This window comes from Rousettus aegyptiacus, unplaced genomic scaffold (genome assembly GCF_014176215.1).
Source record: "Rousettus aegyptiacus isolate mRouAeg1 unplaced genomic scaffold, mRouAeg1.p scaffold_m13_p_12, whole genome shotgun sequence".
Classification (NCBI taxonomy): Eukaryota; Metazoa; Chordata; class Mammalia; order Chiroptera; family Pteropodidae; genus Rousettus; species Rousettus aegyptiacus.
The window spans coordinates 48,189,239-48,205,352 of NW_023416287.1; the positions used below are offsets into that span (position 1 = coordinate 48,189,239).

The 16,114-nt window shown below is 45.1% G+C and overlaps 1 protein-coding gene across 2 annotated transcripts in view; it reads right to left on the minus strand.

Annotated features, from left to right (window-relative positions):
- The window catches only part of RAB31 (RAB31, member RAS oncogene family), a 112,695-nt gene extending 97,954 nt beyond the window's left edge, over positions 1–14,741 (minus strand). Inside the window, exon 1 of one of the 2 annotated variants that reach the window (XM_016119869.2) lies at positions 14,384–14,741. In XM_016119869.2, coding sequence (XP_015975355.1) covers positions 14,384–14,422 — 39 coding nt within the window. In that variant the 5' untranslated portion in view covers positions 14,423–14,741. Of the gene's footprint in view, positions 1–4,227; positions 4,247–14,383 lie in introns of those variants that run through there. The other variant, XM_036229853.1, reaches the window with a different exon arrangement.
- Between the last annotated feature and the right edge of the window lie 1,373 nt (positions 14,742–16,114).

The window sequence follows — 16,114 nt, forward strand, 5'->3', positions numbered from 1 at the left end:
AGACACACAAGCTATGATTCCATTTCCCCACCACCTTACGTAAGAGAATTCCATAGCACAAAAAAAAAAAAAAAAAAAAAAACAAAGTTACCATCTCAATAAATACTAGGCTAAAGGAAAAGACTCCAACCCAAATCTTTAACTGTGGCAGGCCTGAGCTGTGGAATTGTTGTAAGTGGGCATTTAAGTCAGACCCTTCCTGATTTGTCTTTCCAATTTCAAACAGGCTTCAACTCACAAATCAGAACACATGCACGCAATTTAGGTGTACTCAAAAGGAAAAATGCTTCAAAATTCCTCCAACACCTCATCTCAACATCCAGTAGCCTAAGTCCTCTAAGTGGTTAATGTGGGAAAAGCACAGCAAAGCCTGTTCTAGTTAACGCTGAAAAGGCTGGTTGGGGCCAAGGCAGCTTTCTCCTCCTCAGCTCCTAGAAGGTGCCCAGCAGACATCTCTCAGCTCAGAACCATGGTGTTCCTTCTCCCTCCAGTACTAACCTGAAATCTGCAGTGCAAAAGACTATCCTGATCTTCAGAAAATACTTAATGAGCATATCTGTGCCCCTGGTGTGGTCACCTAGCTCTTTTAAACACTTCCCATGACAAAGAATTCGAAGGTCATCCATCCTCTAAATTCCTTCAGCTATTCTTGAAATGTCAGCCCTGCAGCTGCCCTCATGATAGAGCCAAAATAGGCTCCGTTTCACACAAGAGAGCAGCCCCAAAAGTGGTCACAATTGCCCAGGATTTTTTTAAACCAATGGCTTATGAATAGCAGTTTTCCCATCCCCATTCTGCATGAGGCATCCAACAACGAAATCTGAGAGTGGGGTGACCTTGGCCATTATCACCTTTGAGGCTTACCTTGAGCTTACTTACAATCAAGCAGCAAGGTTGACCACACCCTCTGGTTAGCCACGTCACCCCACCCTGCCCCTTGACAGAAGGCAGTTGGCCTGCTGGCTCTATGGCAGTCAGTGAAGTCCACAGGCCTGGAGGTGGACACAGGTCCCGCTGATGATGGGCTGTGGGGCCCGAGCACGTTTTTAACTTCTCGAGGCTTGCATTCCCACTATACAATGATGACATAAGAGTTGCGCCTCAGTGGGTTGGAGTGAGATAATGCAGGGAGACAGTCAGGCCAGTGCCCAGCACGGACAGGGTGTAATAGATAAGGTTATTTACTTTCCACGTTGGTGTGAGGGACCCAAGTGCTTCACCCTGTTTTATCCCTCCTTCCTTTACCCAGCTTCGGTCCCACAGGCCCCTCGCTGCACAGCAATCCGCTCCCACAAAATAAAACACGTTCCTTTCCCTCCCCATTTTTAGACACTCCTCTTAAGAAGAATTAGACCCATGACAGAAAAATTCACCTATTTTATATCAGTAATAGTACAAAAATCAAAATTTATTTTTAAATAATTTATATATATTCTAAAGTAATAATTTCGCTTTACCAATCTCCTCGCCCCCACCCCAAGGCGGGGGGGAGTAGAAACTAGTCTCTTCTTTTCAATAGCTACCACTTAAAACTTCAGGGCTCTTATTTATCCAGAGGAACACCAGAAGAATTTGGTATGAGGCTCTCTCAGACTATGAGGGACTATGGGCCAGAATCTAAGGGCACGAGGATCTGACCAATAGAGCAGGGAACGAAGGCAGGGAGCTAGCAGGCAGGCAACAGTCTATGGTCCCAGAAGCATGGTTCACACCCACCTTGGGCCAACTCCTGGAGGTTGAAGACCCAGGAAAATTAGATGAGGCTTAGGGTTCAGGTTAGAACTCCAAGCAGAGAGTACAAGTCAGAATTGTAGGCTGAGCAATTAGTCAGAATAAAGGAGGGCCTGTGCCTCTAGAATCACTGTTGATACTGAAGAATGGGGCAGCTCTGGGCACAGGAAGTGCTATCTTCATGGAAGCAGTCTGTACCCAGTCTGACTGGCAAACAATGTTGGACCACAGCATTACAGTGTGGGGCCATCAAGCATATGCCCTATAGTCCATACTCTCACCATGTGCAATAGAAAGCTTTCACCTGGTATGAAGAATGACTCCAGCACTGCTCATTATTTGGGGAGATGAAGAACTTAGATTCTAGAATCATTTTAAATGGGTTGTGTTACATGTTAAGGTTGAGTTATCCCTAACTTTTAGACTCACAATTCCCACTGACATAGCAATTTCTGGACTAACTCCAAGTGATCCCACTCATACTGAAAAAATAAAGTGGAAAAAATAAAGATTTACAGCATGGAAAATACCCAAGAGCTGTAGATGGTGGAAACTATAACTCATCACTCTGCTTGCTTATTTTTCTACCATCAATCCAAACACATAAGCCATTATACTTCGAAGCCAGGTACCACCCGGGCTAAGGGTCATTTACAACACCTCTCTTTCCTTTTAGCTACCCTCAGAATTTTTACTCATTAAAATGTCTTCCAGTAATGACTGAATGAATTCAATATAAACAATATTCCACATGATTATTCTTGGTAAGATGAGCATTGCCATCGCCAATCAAAACTCACTATACACTCAGCACCCAGCAAAAGTCTTGCCTATTAATAGTAGCTCAATAAATATTTGTTGAATGAGCAAACTAGTTAACTAGTTTTGATTTGGAGGCCCAGGCATTCAAAGCACCTATACTGTTCAGCTTCTACAAGCCGATTTCTTTACATGATTTCTAAATTTGCCCTAATTTGAGTGATTTAAAAATCAGTGGAATTTTTAATAGAACAACATAGAGTCCAGAAACAGACCCATATACATGTAAGGATTTCATTTACAACAAAAAAAAATAGCATATCAGATCAGTAAATAATAATGAATTAATCAATAAATGATATTAATGCAACCAAGGCATTTGGAATTAAAAAAAAAAAAAATGAAATCCCTTCCTGGCTCTTTATACAATGTAACAAGGCTGACTCCCCTGAGGCTCCATGCTACAAAGAAGCCCAAGCTGTGTAGAGAGGCCACATGGGGAGAGATGCCTGGTTAGTCCCATCTGATCCAGCCACCACAGCCCAGGCACCAGACCTGTGAGTCAGGAAGCCTTCAGATGGCTCCAGACCCAGCCACCATCTGACTGAAACTGCGAGAGAAACCCCAGGCAAGAGCTGCCCATCTGAGCCCAGTCGATCCACAAGAACTGTGACAAAGAATAATTGCTATTTTAAGCCACTGAGTTTGCAGCAGTTCGTTACACAGCAATGGATAACTGAAACACTCAGCATAGTGTCTGGCACATGAGTTACAGTCGATACATGTCAACTGTTATAATTACGGCAATACTCATAAACTAAAGTGATTTCCAAGCTCATCCGTATGTGACATCCTTTTTAATCAAAGGCATTCTGAAGTCCTTTCTCGACTGGGAAAGAATGAAGTAAGTTTTGGCTTCCATTCCAGGAACATATGGCAATCCTTTCAACTATTACTGATGTCACTGTGAGTAGGGGTAGGAGCAATTATGAATTATTACAATGTTTTGAAGTTTTTAATTACTGTTTTTCTTTTATCCATGGGCATTTTTTAATAAGGAAGACGTCAAAAACATGAAGACACAAGGAGCACGTCTGTAACTACGTCACTCGTAAGCAAGAACAAGGATGCGCCGTTCGTTTGCAACATGATGGTTATGATTACAGACCAAAGCCCCAAGGGGGCTGGGGGGTGGGGATGCTGCAAGTGAAATGTGCAGTAGCAACAACGCGATTCACATTAACAGCAGCAACATATGCAAATCAGTAGTTTATAGCAATTATAATTTTAACAACATTTTTAAACGTTTACATTTTTATTGTACAATATTATATACTAGCTTATCTTACTAAAATTAATCTATGAGATAAAGGTCTAGAAATAATACAACTCATCTTTTAAACAGAGGTCTTTCTTTTAAAAATTTGATATACCATATTTATTAATTGAATTGTTTTGAGAGATTTTTAAATGATTGAGTTCATGATTCACATGCTTATATAAGTAATGTCTCTATGAGAAAAGCATTTTTTAAACGCTTAATGGATTATTTGCTTTTTTTGTCACACACACTTTGAGGTTACAACAGAATCGATGTATGTCTCTGGGAGTATCTACAGTTTTCAAGGCTATCTATCAGTTGTGTCACGCCAGAAAAAGCAATAAAACTGTAGAGCTGAGGCCTGCTGCTCTGGGCCTAGCATTCCAAGCAGACACTCGGCAGAGCTCAGGACATACCTCCACGTTCCACCTGGTGGTGCCCAGGGACCGATGACCACTGGAATGCAGCCTTCTTTTCCCAGAGTCCTGCCAACACCGGCACTTTATCAGGGAACAAAAGCCTCCATTAGCCACGGCCGACCTCAGTGGTTATAGTAGTGTTCCTCAGACCTTTTTAAGATTCTACAGGCTTATTTAAGGGAAAAGCAATCCCATGGACCCCAATGTAGAGTTTAATTATTGCAAAAGTTCACACAAATTATTAATGCCATTGTAAAACAAAATAAAGATAAGTGTATTAATTAAACTATAAATCCACTAACATTCAAACCGGCATTAGTCTATTATGACCAATAATGTTGCTCTGCTTAACTGAAACAGCTCAGAGCTATTTTAGATTCTGAGGCCGGCATGCTCTGTCACAATGTGCCAAGTAACGGTTTAATTCCCTCACGCTCCACACACAATCTGTGGGCAAAGTTTTCATTTCTACCTTCAGAGCAGCCCAAGTGGGATGCTGCTCACTGCCTAGACTGCAGTGCTCAGGAGGAAGTCACAGTGCCCTGGCCTCCCACCAGGACAGCAGCAACAGTCCCCCACCGGCCAGCTCCCTTGCATGCATCCCCTGTGGCCATGGTCCACCCTCCACATAGCTGCTAGGGAGATCCTCACAAAAGTCAGATCGTATTGCTGCTCTGCACAAAAACCTTCAATGGCTTCCACACTGGATTCCCAGGATATGCCACAATTCTCACACTGGCTGCAAGACCCCACATAATCAGGACCCAAAACTTCCTTCTGCTCTCTTCCCAATGGTCACTCTGCTCCAGCCACACTGGCCTGTCTGCAGGTCTTCAAACTCCCCAGGCAAGCCCCTCCCACCCCAGCCCTGGGGTCTTCTCTGCTGCCGGGGCCCAGACAGCTCTTGAACGTTTTCTCAAAGGCCTTCTCAGTGAGTCCTTTCTCAAACCTCTACTTAAAGCACCACCCTCCCAAACACCTGTCCTAGGCCGCTCCCTGCTTCTTTCTTTTATAGAGCTTGTCATCATGTCATATTAGGTATTTATGTGCTGTCTACTGCCTCTACTAGAATGTCAGCCCCATGAGGCTAGGGATTCTAGGTTTGTCTGTCACTTGCTGTGTGCCAAACCCTAGAACAATATCTGGTAAACATCTGCAGCACGTGCCACGGAATCACCTGGTTTTCACATGGCCCCCATGCCTTACTTCTGTACTAACTCTGCCTCAGTTCTTGTCTCATTAATCAGATTTAATGGGCATTCAAGTTGTGACACACAATTTTGTTATCATTTACACTTTCACTTATTTTTCACTTATAGATGTACTTTCACTTATTTTTCAAGGAACAGCATCAAAATGAACAGTCACAGAAAACCTGCAGGCCCCATAGAACAGAACAGCAGACCTGTAACTTTCCTAAACCCCTTTCTGAGAAATACTAGAGAATGGTGAGAAAATGGTACCCACCACTGAAGAGGTGGGTACGCCCCGAACAGAGGTTGCTGCCTTTCACAATGGGCTAGGCAGCCCAAGCAAAGACCTACACAAATAAAAGCACAGCACTATCAGGTAAGTCAAAATCTATGTCCCACGGATGACACCTGTCATTTCACCACCCTAGAGTATAAACTTTCACATTCAAGGCCCTGTTATAGTGTGACCCAAGTTTACTTTCCACTTTTATTATCGGTTTTCAGTTATTTCTACTAACAACCAAATAGACCTCTACCCATCAAACATCTCCTTGGGCCCTGCAGTAATTTTTTGTAGGTTTTAAATTAATTATCTATATAATGCATGTGTACTTAATAAACCAACATAGAGAAGGAGGAAAAACAAGTTATTTATAAGCACAAATCAGCCCTTGGACAACCACTCAGGACAACCACTTTGACATTTGAGTCTTTTCGGAACTTTTTCCTGTGTACGTATGTATCATGTAAACAGAACTACTCCTGCCCTCCCAAACATTTCCCTCCTCTGTACCCAAGCTAACTCAGCGGGCACCCACAATCCCTCCCTTGCTCTTCCCAAACTCTACTGGCTCTCACCTTGAGAACATTTGGCAATGAAGCATCATATGACATCCTACAGAGTTATCTGGTACTGGTACTTAACCTCTCCCACTGAAGCCCTCTCAGACCAAGCACACTGCTGGGCTGTACACTTCAAGGGCAGAGTCCCCTTCTCTATGGGAAACTATTCTGTGAGCCTCCCACATAGCAGCCACACATCTCTAGTCATCCCTCACAGCACAAGCTCCATTAGTTATATCTTTATTTATTTTATACAGACTTATTTTGTTGTTTTTAGAACTAAAACAACAAGACTCAGAAAAATGTCTGCATTACTCTCCAAAGGCTAAGCCTGGCCAGGTTTTCTGGTCTACACTGGCAGCAAGAAGAAAGGTCACCACCTGGCACTCAGCAGCGTGGAGACCACACTGTGACACTGAAGTTGCAGGAGCAAAGCCAACCGCTGGGTAAATGAGAGGTGATGCTCCATACTCAGAGAGGAGAGCAAGTGAAAAGCAGAGTTAGAAACATTTTCCTCTCAGAGCTAAGCCCTGGATGCCTCTTTAAAGAAGGAAAGACTAGTGACTCATCAATGAGAAGTGAAGAGAATAAGAAAACAAATTGAAATGGTGGAAGAAAATGATTTTGCAGGGCAGAAAAGAATAAAGGCATAAAAAAAAGAAATATGGGGCAAGATGGTAAGCTTGATGTTGATCATAAAATAAAAAAGCAGTCATCTGAATATATAACAATAGACAAGGAAAGAAGAGCTACAAGCAGGTGAGCCATCAGGTAAAGGGCAGGCGAGATGATTTCTTCACACCTGCAGGGTGTCGAACTAAGTAGCGGAAAACAAGACATAAGCAAGTTAGTACAATTACTTGTCATTATAAAGAGGATGTTAAAGACCTCATCCTGTATCCCTCATCTTTGTGATCTCAAACCAAAATCAACATGGATCATTTCACTACTTAATCATTTCCCCTACCTCAAAACTAGATTCACATTTGAATCAAGACGAACATGGATTACTTTGTAATAAAAAGTTACCTTTTTAGAAGTTGGTTGTGAAAAAGTTTAGAAAATATATTAGCTCCTAAAATGAAACATATATATGAAGTAGACTGTAGTACAATGCTATGAGATGTTCTTAAAAAAAAAGAGAAGACTTTCTTATTTTAGCTTGACATCAATGTAAAACAGAAAACAGCAACAACAAAATACACACACACACAGAGGAACAGTTTGCTCTTTCTCCTCGCTAGCAGAGGGCAAGTTTTGCGAGATACCCTGTATGTGTGTGTGTCTCTCCCCAGCTCTCTGTCTTTCTCCCCTCCTTCCTCTCTCCCTCTCTTCCTCTCTCTGGACAAAATAAGTAATATTGAGGAGTTCAGGTATCTTTCTTTTCTAGATAAACAACTACTGTTGATACAAAGGCATCCAGCTCTCTGGTATCTTGTTCAAAAAGAAAATAGGAAGATGATGATTTCCTCAAAGTTCTGCTTACTCTCCTGCGGGGCCCATGTACCCTGATAAACCGTCTTCTAGGCACCTCTGAGGGAACTGAAAGTGCCCTAGCTACCTTCTGGGTTAAGTCCTGAGCAAGCAGAAGCCGCCTTCATGACTTCCAGAGAACTCAGAGCAGGTCTGAGGCATCAGGAGCAAAATGACACAACAAAACGGAAGATTCCACAGTGAGAAACTCATTCAATGACCCCAATGTTAAGTCCCACTTTCCTTTTCCTTACTTCTGCTGAAAGAGTTAGGCCATTAGAATGACAACTATGGCTCCTCAAGACATATGTGACTCTCAGCAGCTCGGAAACTGCACCATGGGACTTAAGTTGCAGAACCAAGTCATCCCCTAGGTAAATGAGAGGTGATGCTCCCATCTGGTTTCTGACAGAGGCTGAACACATACAATCACCCACCACCCTGCCAACCTGTTCCCCACCTCCTGGAGCTTCTGCACCCCTCACTTGGCTCTGTCACTTCTTTTTTTCCATATGAGCTTCTGACAAGCCATATAATTTATTTTTCCCAGCTTCCCACTAAAATAAAAGTTTTACAAGGTCATAGCTCTTTGTCCATTTTGTTCAAATACACCATTGCCTGGCATTTGTAGAAGCAAGGAGATATGTTTTGAATGAGTGCCATAGAAGTAAATGGGAAAAAATATTTTAACATTGTCCATCAGCACGTAAAAAATAAGACCATTCAACATCACCTATGTTGTCTTCTCGCCAAAATACTTAACCTGGAAGAAGACTAATTAAGATCTTAGGACTATTTATAAGACAACTGGCCTGGATTCTGCAAAAATATCGATGTTGTGGTGGAAAAAAGGAGATGAATTGTTTTAGATGAGGGGCCTGACAAGCAAAGGTAACACATGATCTCTGACTGGAACCTGGATTTTTAAACAGCTGTAAAAAGCATCTGGGGACAACTAGAAAATCTGAATATGGACTCTGTGCTCCATACTATTGTATCTGTGTGAGATAGTATCTATGTGATAATGCCATTACAGTTGTGCAGGAGAATGTCCTTTTTCCTAAAAGATACCTGCTGAAGTATTTAGGGGTGAAGTGTCATAACGTTTGCAATTAACTTTCAGCTAGTTCAGAAAGTTTCTTATTATTTAGATACACTAGAGAGAGAAAGAGAAAAGAGCAAGAGTGGCAAAATGTTACCCCTACTGAGTCTAGGTGAGAGGTCTACAGACATTCATTGTACTACTCTCGACTATTTTATAAGTTTGAAATATTTCAAGGTAAAGCATGGGGAGAGGGGAGTTACAAAATAAAAGACCCCATGCCCGAGACGCTGGAGACACAGTGGGGTCACCATGGGAGTGGAAGGGCTGTGAAATTTGCCTCCTCGCACCCTCCAGCCACCTCAGCCCTCCAAAAAATACCTGAGGTCCAAGTCCCCACCTTCTCTTCCCAGTGCCTAGGGCCAATGCCTACCTTTCCTCCCTTGTCAAAGCCCTACTTGTCCTTTGAGGTATGTTCAAATATTTCCCACTCCAACAAACCTTCCCAGATTGCTCCCTTCCCAGTCCTCCGTGTATTTAATTAAAACTCCACCACCTCTCACTGCACCACGTGACACCCCAGCATTCCACTCATAAAAGTTGCAATGGATACTAGTACCTGTGCGCTTGCCTGTCCTTCCTGCCCAACCAGGAGTTTCTCCATCCTAAGCAGGGGCCATAACCCCACCCTACTTTCTATCTCTTGCAAAGCTAGCACATAGCAGGTACTCAATACAGACCTTGAGCAAAACCTTCTGCTCCTCACCTTACCTCATGTCTAATAAAATGGTAGGTAGTCAATAGTTATCATATTCACCCTGTTACTTCTGTTGCTGTCACAGAAACACAAGCCACACAGTCTAGCTCATTGCTAGTATGTCCAAGCGCTGAGAAAGGCAGAGCACTCTTTGATGACAGAGATCACAGCTGTCCTGTCTACTTGTAGCCACCCACAGCTCCCAGCATGAAAGAAGTGCTCAATAAATGGTGAATGCTTGAGTGAATGAATGCCTGTCTCATTTTCACACACATAAATAATAAAAACCAAGACAAATGAAAGTGTAGTAGCTGCATAGACATGTGAGCACTAAAATTAGCTTAACCTGTTGGACATAATTAACTCTGAAGACCTTTTCTAATTCATGCACTTGAAATCTTTTTATGTCCTAGCACCTTAAAATGTAAACGTTCTATTTTCCAATGGCCATGGCCTTGGAGCATACCTGAAGGGTATAACTCAATCCCTAAAACAGTGACACTAGGCTGGGGCAGATGCAGGGCCACAGGTCTGAGAGCTTGAGACAAAATGATGGGGAGGGACCATGAGAACTTTGAAAATGCTCCACAAATGATTCTTATATATACACCAGAGACACACTGAACTCCGAAATCTGAGATGTGCACTGATGCTGATCCTGAACAAAAGAAAACGAAGCAACCCTGGTATATATTCTATCACCTTGGCCTGGGTACTTCAGGTTACTATACGCTGGGCACTGCTGAGAAGATAGCCCACTACATCGTTATATTTATTCTCTACCTAGCACCACCAATGCTGACCCACACTTTCCACAAGGAATTCAGTTTAACAGAGAAATAAGGTGTGGTAAAAACTGTATTAAATTGCTAGCCTCTCACATACCCCTCACACCCAAAAGTAATACTAGTTTCTAGAAAGAAAAAAATAATGAGTATGTTAACAGAATCTCAGACTTGGAAAGTAAATGTGATGGCTGCTTAACCCAGTGCTCCCCTTATTATGTATCCATTCATTCCACAATGACCCAAACAAATTCAGGTAACCTTATAGAATAGTTTCAGTAACAGGGAGCTCACTATTACTCAAAGCAATCCATTTGAGGTTCCACAGCTCTGATTAATCTGCCTTAATGTGGGCAGAAATTTGTTCCACTTTTGAGTCCTAGTTACCTCAGGAACCACAAGATCCTTTCATGTGAGGGCACTGTATGTATGTATCTGAAGCCCCCACTGCCCAGATGTCACACCAAATCTCAGGTATTTGACTGCTCAGTGATGAATCACCATACAGATTCCAACAAAGGCCAAAAAAAGAGGCTTCACCAAGTTCCTTACCAGAAGCAGGGACACCTTCGGCTGTTGAGGAAGTGGCAGAAAACTCTAAACTGTTGTCAAGACAACCAAAGTCCAAATATAAATCTCTTTGGGATTCCATCCGGAAGCAGTTTTTAAGTGTATGCACATACACACCCAGAAGAAATAATAAAAGATCCTCCCCTCCCCCCTCCTCCTTTTCTCTCCTCCTCCTCTTGCTTTTTGCCACGTGGTAATGTGTGTTAAAAATGCGTACTGGGAAGCCTTCCATCTTTGGGGCTGGAACAGTTGCTGCCTCAATATTGTTTTTGTTAGTTTTTTAACATACTGTGCTGTTTTTAAGGGAGTTATTTTTTAGCTACATGTTTCATAATGCTAGTTAAGATATAAAGTGGGACAATTGACACTCTATTGCCAAGAACTCATGGGGTCCTAGGTGTCCAGCAAGGACCCCTATCAAACACACCCTCCTGCATGAAGCTCCCACGGATAGCCTGGCTTATCCCAGGAAAGGTCATTCACAAAAGCTTTGGGATAAACATGAGAAAGTCCTCTTGTAAGAACAATGAAAGCCAAGAAACAGGGAGCCTAAAGAAATCCAAGGCTCTTTGAGTCCTTAGTTTTTCCAAGAACACAAAGCATTCAGAGAATGTTCCACAGACTCTTCTCAATTCCATCTGGGAATACTCTCCAAAAGAAATAAGATCAGACATACCTAACACCAGGGCTCTGAAAGGCACAGGTACAGGTAGAGAAGGCATACCATCTGGCTCTCTCTCTCTCACTTCCACTTCCTGCAAATAACCCTCCTCTCAGGAACCTCCAACCCCATGGAGAGAGCAATAGATCACAGATGAAAGGGATAAAAGCTTACTCTGCCATGCCTAAAACACTGTTGCACCTTAAAGGGGAAGCACATCCCCAAGTAATTACTGAGCAATCAGGGCAAACCACCAGGCACAAAAAAGACTAGCCCCTCAGCCTCTCCAGTGAGACAAGAATCCAGTTAGGAAGTCTGCATTTTCCATCACCTTCTCAAGAGAGCCCAAGAGAAAGTGATCTCAACAGAGGTTGTGACTGCTAGGGTCTTGGTCATGCTGAGACTTCAAGGAGGTGTAGCAGTGGCTAAACAACAGGAAGCTGAATGCTAGCCACATACAAGACTTCACAGATTTTTCAACATGAAAAACAAAGGAGTTCCAGGCTCCTGTTAAACTTTTTAAAGGACTTCTGGACTTGGTATTGATGCCGTCATCCAGCCACTGACCCAGAGTTCTCTCCCAAATCAAGAGAGCAAACCCAAGGCAGATACAATGGCTTTGGCCTCACCCGTTGAATTGCCCTATTTGGATGAGCTGCTAAGAACATAGGCTGTCACACACATCTTGCCCAGCACAGGACCAGCCACACCAGAGGACTTAACAGATATTACTTGGTGTGGATAATAGTCATTGGCCTTTCAAATAAGATATCCTCTGACCTGAGTAAGACTAAAATCTAGAGAGCCACTCTCAAAAAAAGGCAGCCACAGACGTAGTATAATATGATTGATACTTCAAAGCCTCTGCCTGCTCAGAAATATCTTCTTGCTCTGCTTTTTGGCACTGTTCTTCCCTTCCAAACTCAATCTCCCACCAACAGAGCCACTGCAAAGAACTAGCAAACAAGGGTGAGGTATTGTCTCCCAAAAGCCAGTAAGGGTGTGTTTCATTCTCAGAGATAAGAGAAAAAGAAATAAAGGGATTTCCTCCAGCTTCTCATCTCCCAGGCTTGGTAACTGCCACCCTGGAATCATAGGTTAACAGGAAATGGTATCACATATCTGACAAGATCATCTGGTATAATCCTCTGCCTTAAAAGGGAAGATGTTATTGTATCCATTTTATAGATGAGGCGACTGAGCTAATTCTCTGAAACTGCAAAGCTAGCGAGTGAGAAATAATGAGAAACCAGGTTTGCTGCTTCCTGGTACAGGGCTCTTTCCACCTGATCTGTTTCCCTGTAGGATATAGAGACTCATCAAATAGTGAACTTGAAAATAATTCATGTGATGGGGCAGGGCCTGTGCCGACTAAGTGGATGACAAGGAAGAAAACATTGAGGGCGGGGGGGAAGCAAAACATTCCCCATTGCATCTATTCACAAAGCCAATTCTGACACACACAAATCACGTCAAAGTTGACACTTGATTCTTTGGGACATGACATGCCTTCCAAGTCTTTGAAGACTTTCTTAGAGGTTGAAATGATTCCTCACAAGGAAAACATGGGATTCCTGGAATTGCTGTCCAGGCTATGTTAAAGACAGTAAAACTCACTCCTACAACACTGACAAAGGTCACAGAGGAAGACCAGAGCAACACCCTCTCCAGATCCCAGCTGTGGGGACCCAGCCAGGGGGCAGGAACACTGGGGAGTCTGTGCCCTGGAATTCTAGGCCAACCAGACCATCTAGTGGAAATGAGAGTTCTGGCAAAGGACAGTGATGGGAGACAGTCAAGAACACTGTCTTGCCAAAGGTTTCAGAAGAGCCTAGATGGAACCTCAACACTCCCTTAGTCTGCTACGATTCAATCCTACCCTAGAATCATTTCCTCTTTCTACACTTCCCGTACACCCATCTTGACAGACCAGTCAGTATTTCTTTGAGACAAGTAAGAATGGCTCTACTCTTACATTGCTGTTTTTAGGAAATGGTTTTCTTGGGACCAGATGTGCCAAGGGTAGCACAACGAGGCATGGACACTGAAGGCTGCTGAAAACTCGGCGTAAAATCAGCTCTTTCAAAAGAAGGAATTCTGGAATTTGATGTCCCCACCCCTGGGGAAAAAAAATGGCCCTTAGCAGCCCCTGTACTCCCGCGGGCGCTTTTCGAGGGGCTGCCCTGTGTCATCTGACAGGTCTGCCAGAACCCGCGGCTGAGGGTGCTTGCTTTTGTCTTTGTTTCTAGGTTCTTTCACGATTCTTCAAACTCGCAAAGACTCACTTTGGGCAGGGAAGTGGTGATAGAGAAGGACTTTCTCATCCCGCCTTTATCCGGGGCACAAAAGTTTTCTAGGCACAACACTCCACAGTACTTTCTTTCTTCACCTTCCAGCCAAGTCATCCCCTCGCGCTTTCCCACCTCTATCAAGGCTTTCTTTTTAAAATGTGAATAAACCAACTGCCCCCGGGAGGCAAAAGAGGACTCGGCGCCTTGGCCAAGTAACTTAAAGTTTCCGCCGGAAGGAAATTATCAAAAGCAAAGGCGAAAGCCCTCCGCGGCCGCAGGGGCAGCGGCGGCGGCCAGGCTCCGCCGCGGCTCGTGCCGTCGCCGGGGTCCCGGGCCCGGCCCGGCCCTTCCCCAGCGCGCGAGGCCCGAGCGGATCCCGGGAAACGGGCGGCCGGGGGCGGGACGAGCGGAGAGCGCTCGCGAGCGGCTCGGACCCGCACCGCAGCTGGGCTGGGACCGGGCCGGGCTCCAGCGGCGCGGGGACGAGAAGGGGCGCGCGGGCTCGGGTGTCCCCGGCGGAGGGCGGCGCAGGACTCACCCCGAGAAGGCACACTTTGAGCTCCCGTATCGCCATCATGTGCTCCGGGCCGGTCCGGGCAGGGGCTCAGCATCCTCCGGGGCCGGGGCCGCGCCCGCGCCGAGCCCGCGTTCCCCAGTCTCCGCCTCTCCCTCCCGGCGCCCGCGGGCGGAACCGCCGCTGCTGCTATTTCTGGGCCGCCGGCCGCGCCGCGGTCGGTCACGTGGCCGCCTGCCGGCTCCTCCCGGGGCTTCGGGTCTGACCTCCTCGGCCCCCAGGAACGCCCCCAGACGCCGTCAGCAGCCCCGGGGCGGCCCTGGCGGAGTGCCCCCTGCCTCAGGCCAGCTCAGCAGCTGCACCCGGCTCTACAGAGCCCCGTCTGGCAACTGCCCCTCCAGTCCCGGGGCTGAAATGCCCGACGGGGCAGGACGACAGGACCCGCGGTGGAGCGACCTGGCCCCACGGCTGGCTGCGTCACTGATGATTCCACTCCTCATCTGAAAAGTGGGTGCTGCCAGCTGACGTCATCTATTTGGGAGCGCTTCAGCGGCTGTGTGATTCCGTCTCATCGTTAAATGACACTCTAGGTTCCCGGTAGAAATGAAGCCATGCATGAGACAACCGTTAGGACGAGAAGGAGCGGTTAGGTTTGCAGCCCACCTTCTTCTGCAGTTCCTAATACCGGGGTTCAGTTTACCTCCATGTGGCTCTTTCCTCTCAGCCCTGAGTTAATTTTTCTAGATGAAGTTGAAAATGGTTCTAGAAACAGTATTGTAGTCCTTTCTCCAAAACAGGTGTGTCCGTGACTGAAGAAGCAGCACGCATTCAACAGAGGTACTGCCTTACTCGGTATAGAAAATGCTACAACTTGCCTGGGCCAACACAACAGCCAGCCCCCAGAACGATAGCAGAAATATGTAACTCCCCACAGACCTTCTGCATCCTTCCTTCACCTAGAATAAAAAGAGGTCTGTCTGAAGACAGTCAAGGGAGACTTGTAAGAACTGCCCTCTTTTTTTCTCCATACATGGTGGGTGTACCGCATCCACTCAGAACTTTGTTGCTGCTGTAGAACTGTCAGCCTTTTGGACATACCTGCCTGAATGATTTATTGGCATTTCCAATTGGAAATAATATGGTTTCGTTTTAACTTCATGCCCTATCCCAAACTCAGGCCTCTCTTGCCTGACTTGCCGGTTTTAATCAATGGCATTTCCTTCCCCTCCCCAACCCCCCAGCAGACCACCCACCTTGATTATCTAAAGCCAGATTAGAAGCCAGGAGGCCTTCTAATCAAGACCTCCAGAGAGAAAGTCCTAGAATGCTAGAGTCAAAACAGACAATTGGCAATTAAATTTCCCAAAGCAGCAGGGGCTGCCCCTTGCCAGGTGCAGGCTTATGGAGGGTAACTCATATAAATCTGAACTGAATTGTTCAAAAAGTAGCCATGGACAAGATATAGGTCCTATTCGACATGGAGATTATCGTATCAATATCTGTCCTTGGTTTAGTGTTCAAAGTAAGGACAGTCTTCTATGTGGGCAGAGTGAAGAGTCCTGCCGAGAATTGCCCAGCCCTGGTCACAATACCTTACTGTCCTCAGCTTTGCTGAGTAGAGAATAAGTACTACACAGTTGCAGAGACTCACAATAAAGCAACTCCTTGGCCAAGGCCTTCGACAGCCTCCCTGGCACTTGGACCATCTCTGGCAGTATGACTTGGATCTCCATAGAGAAGAGCTTCCTTTGGGCC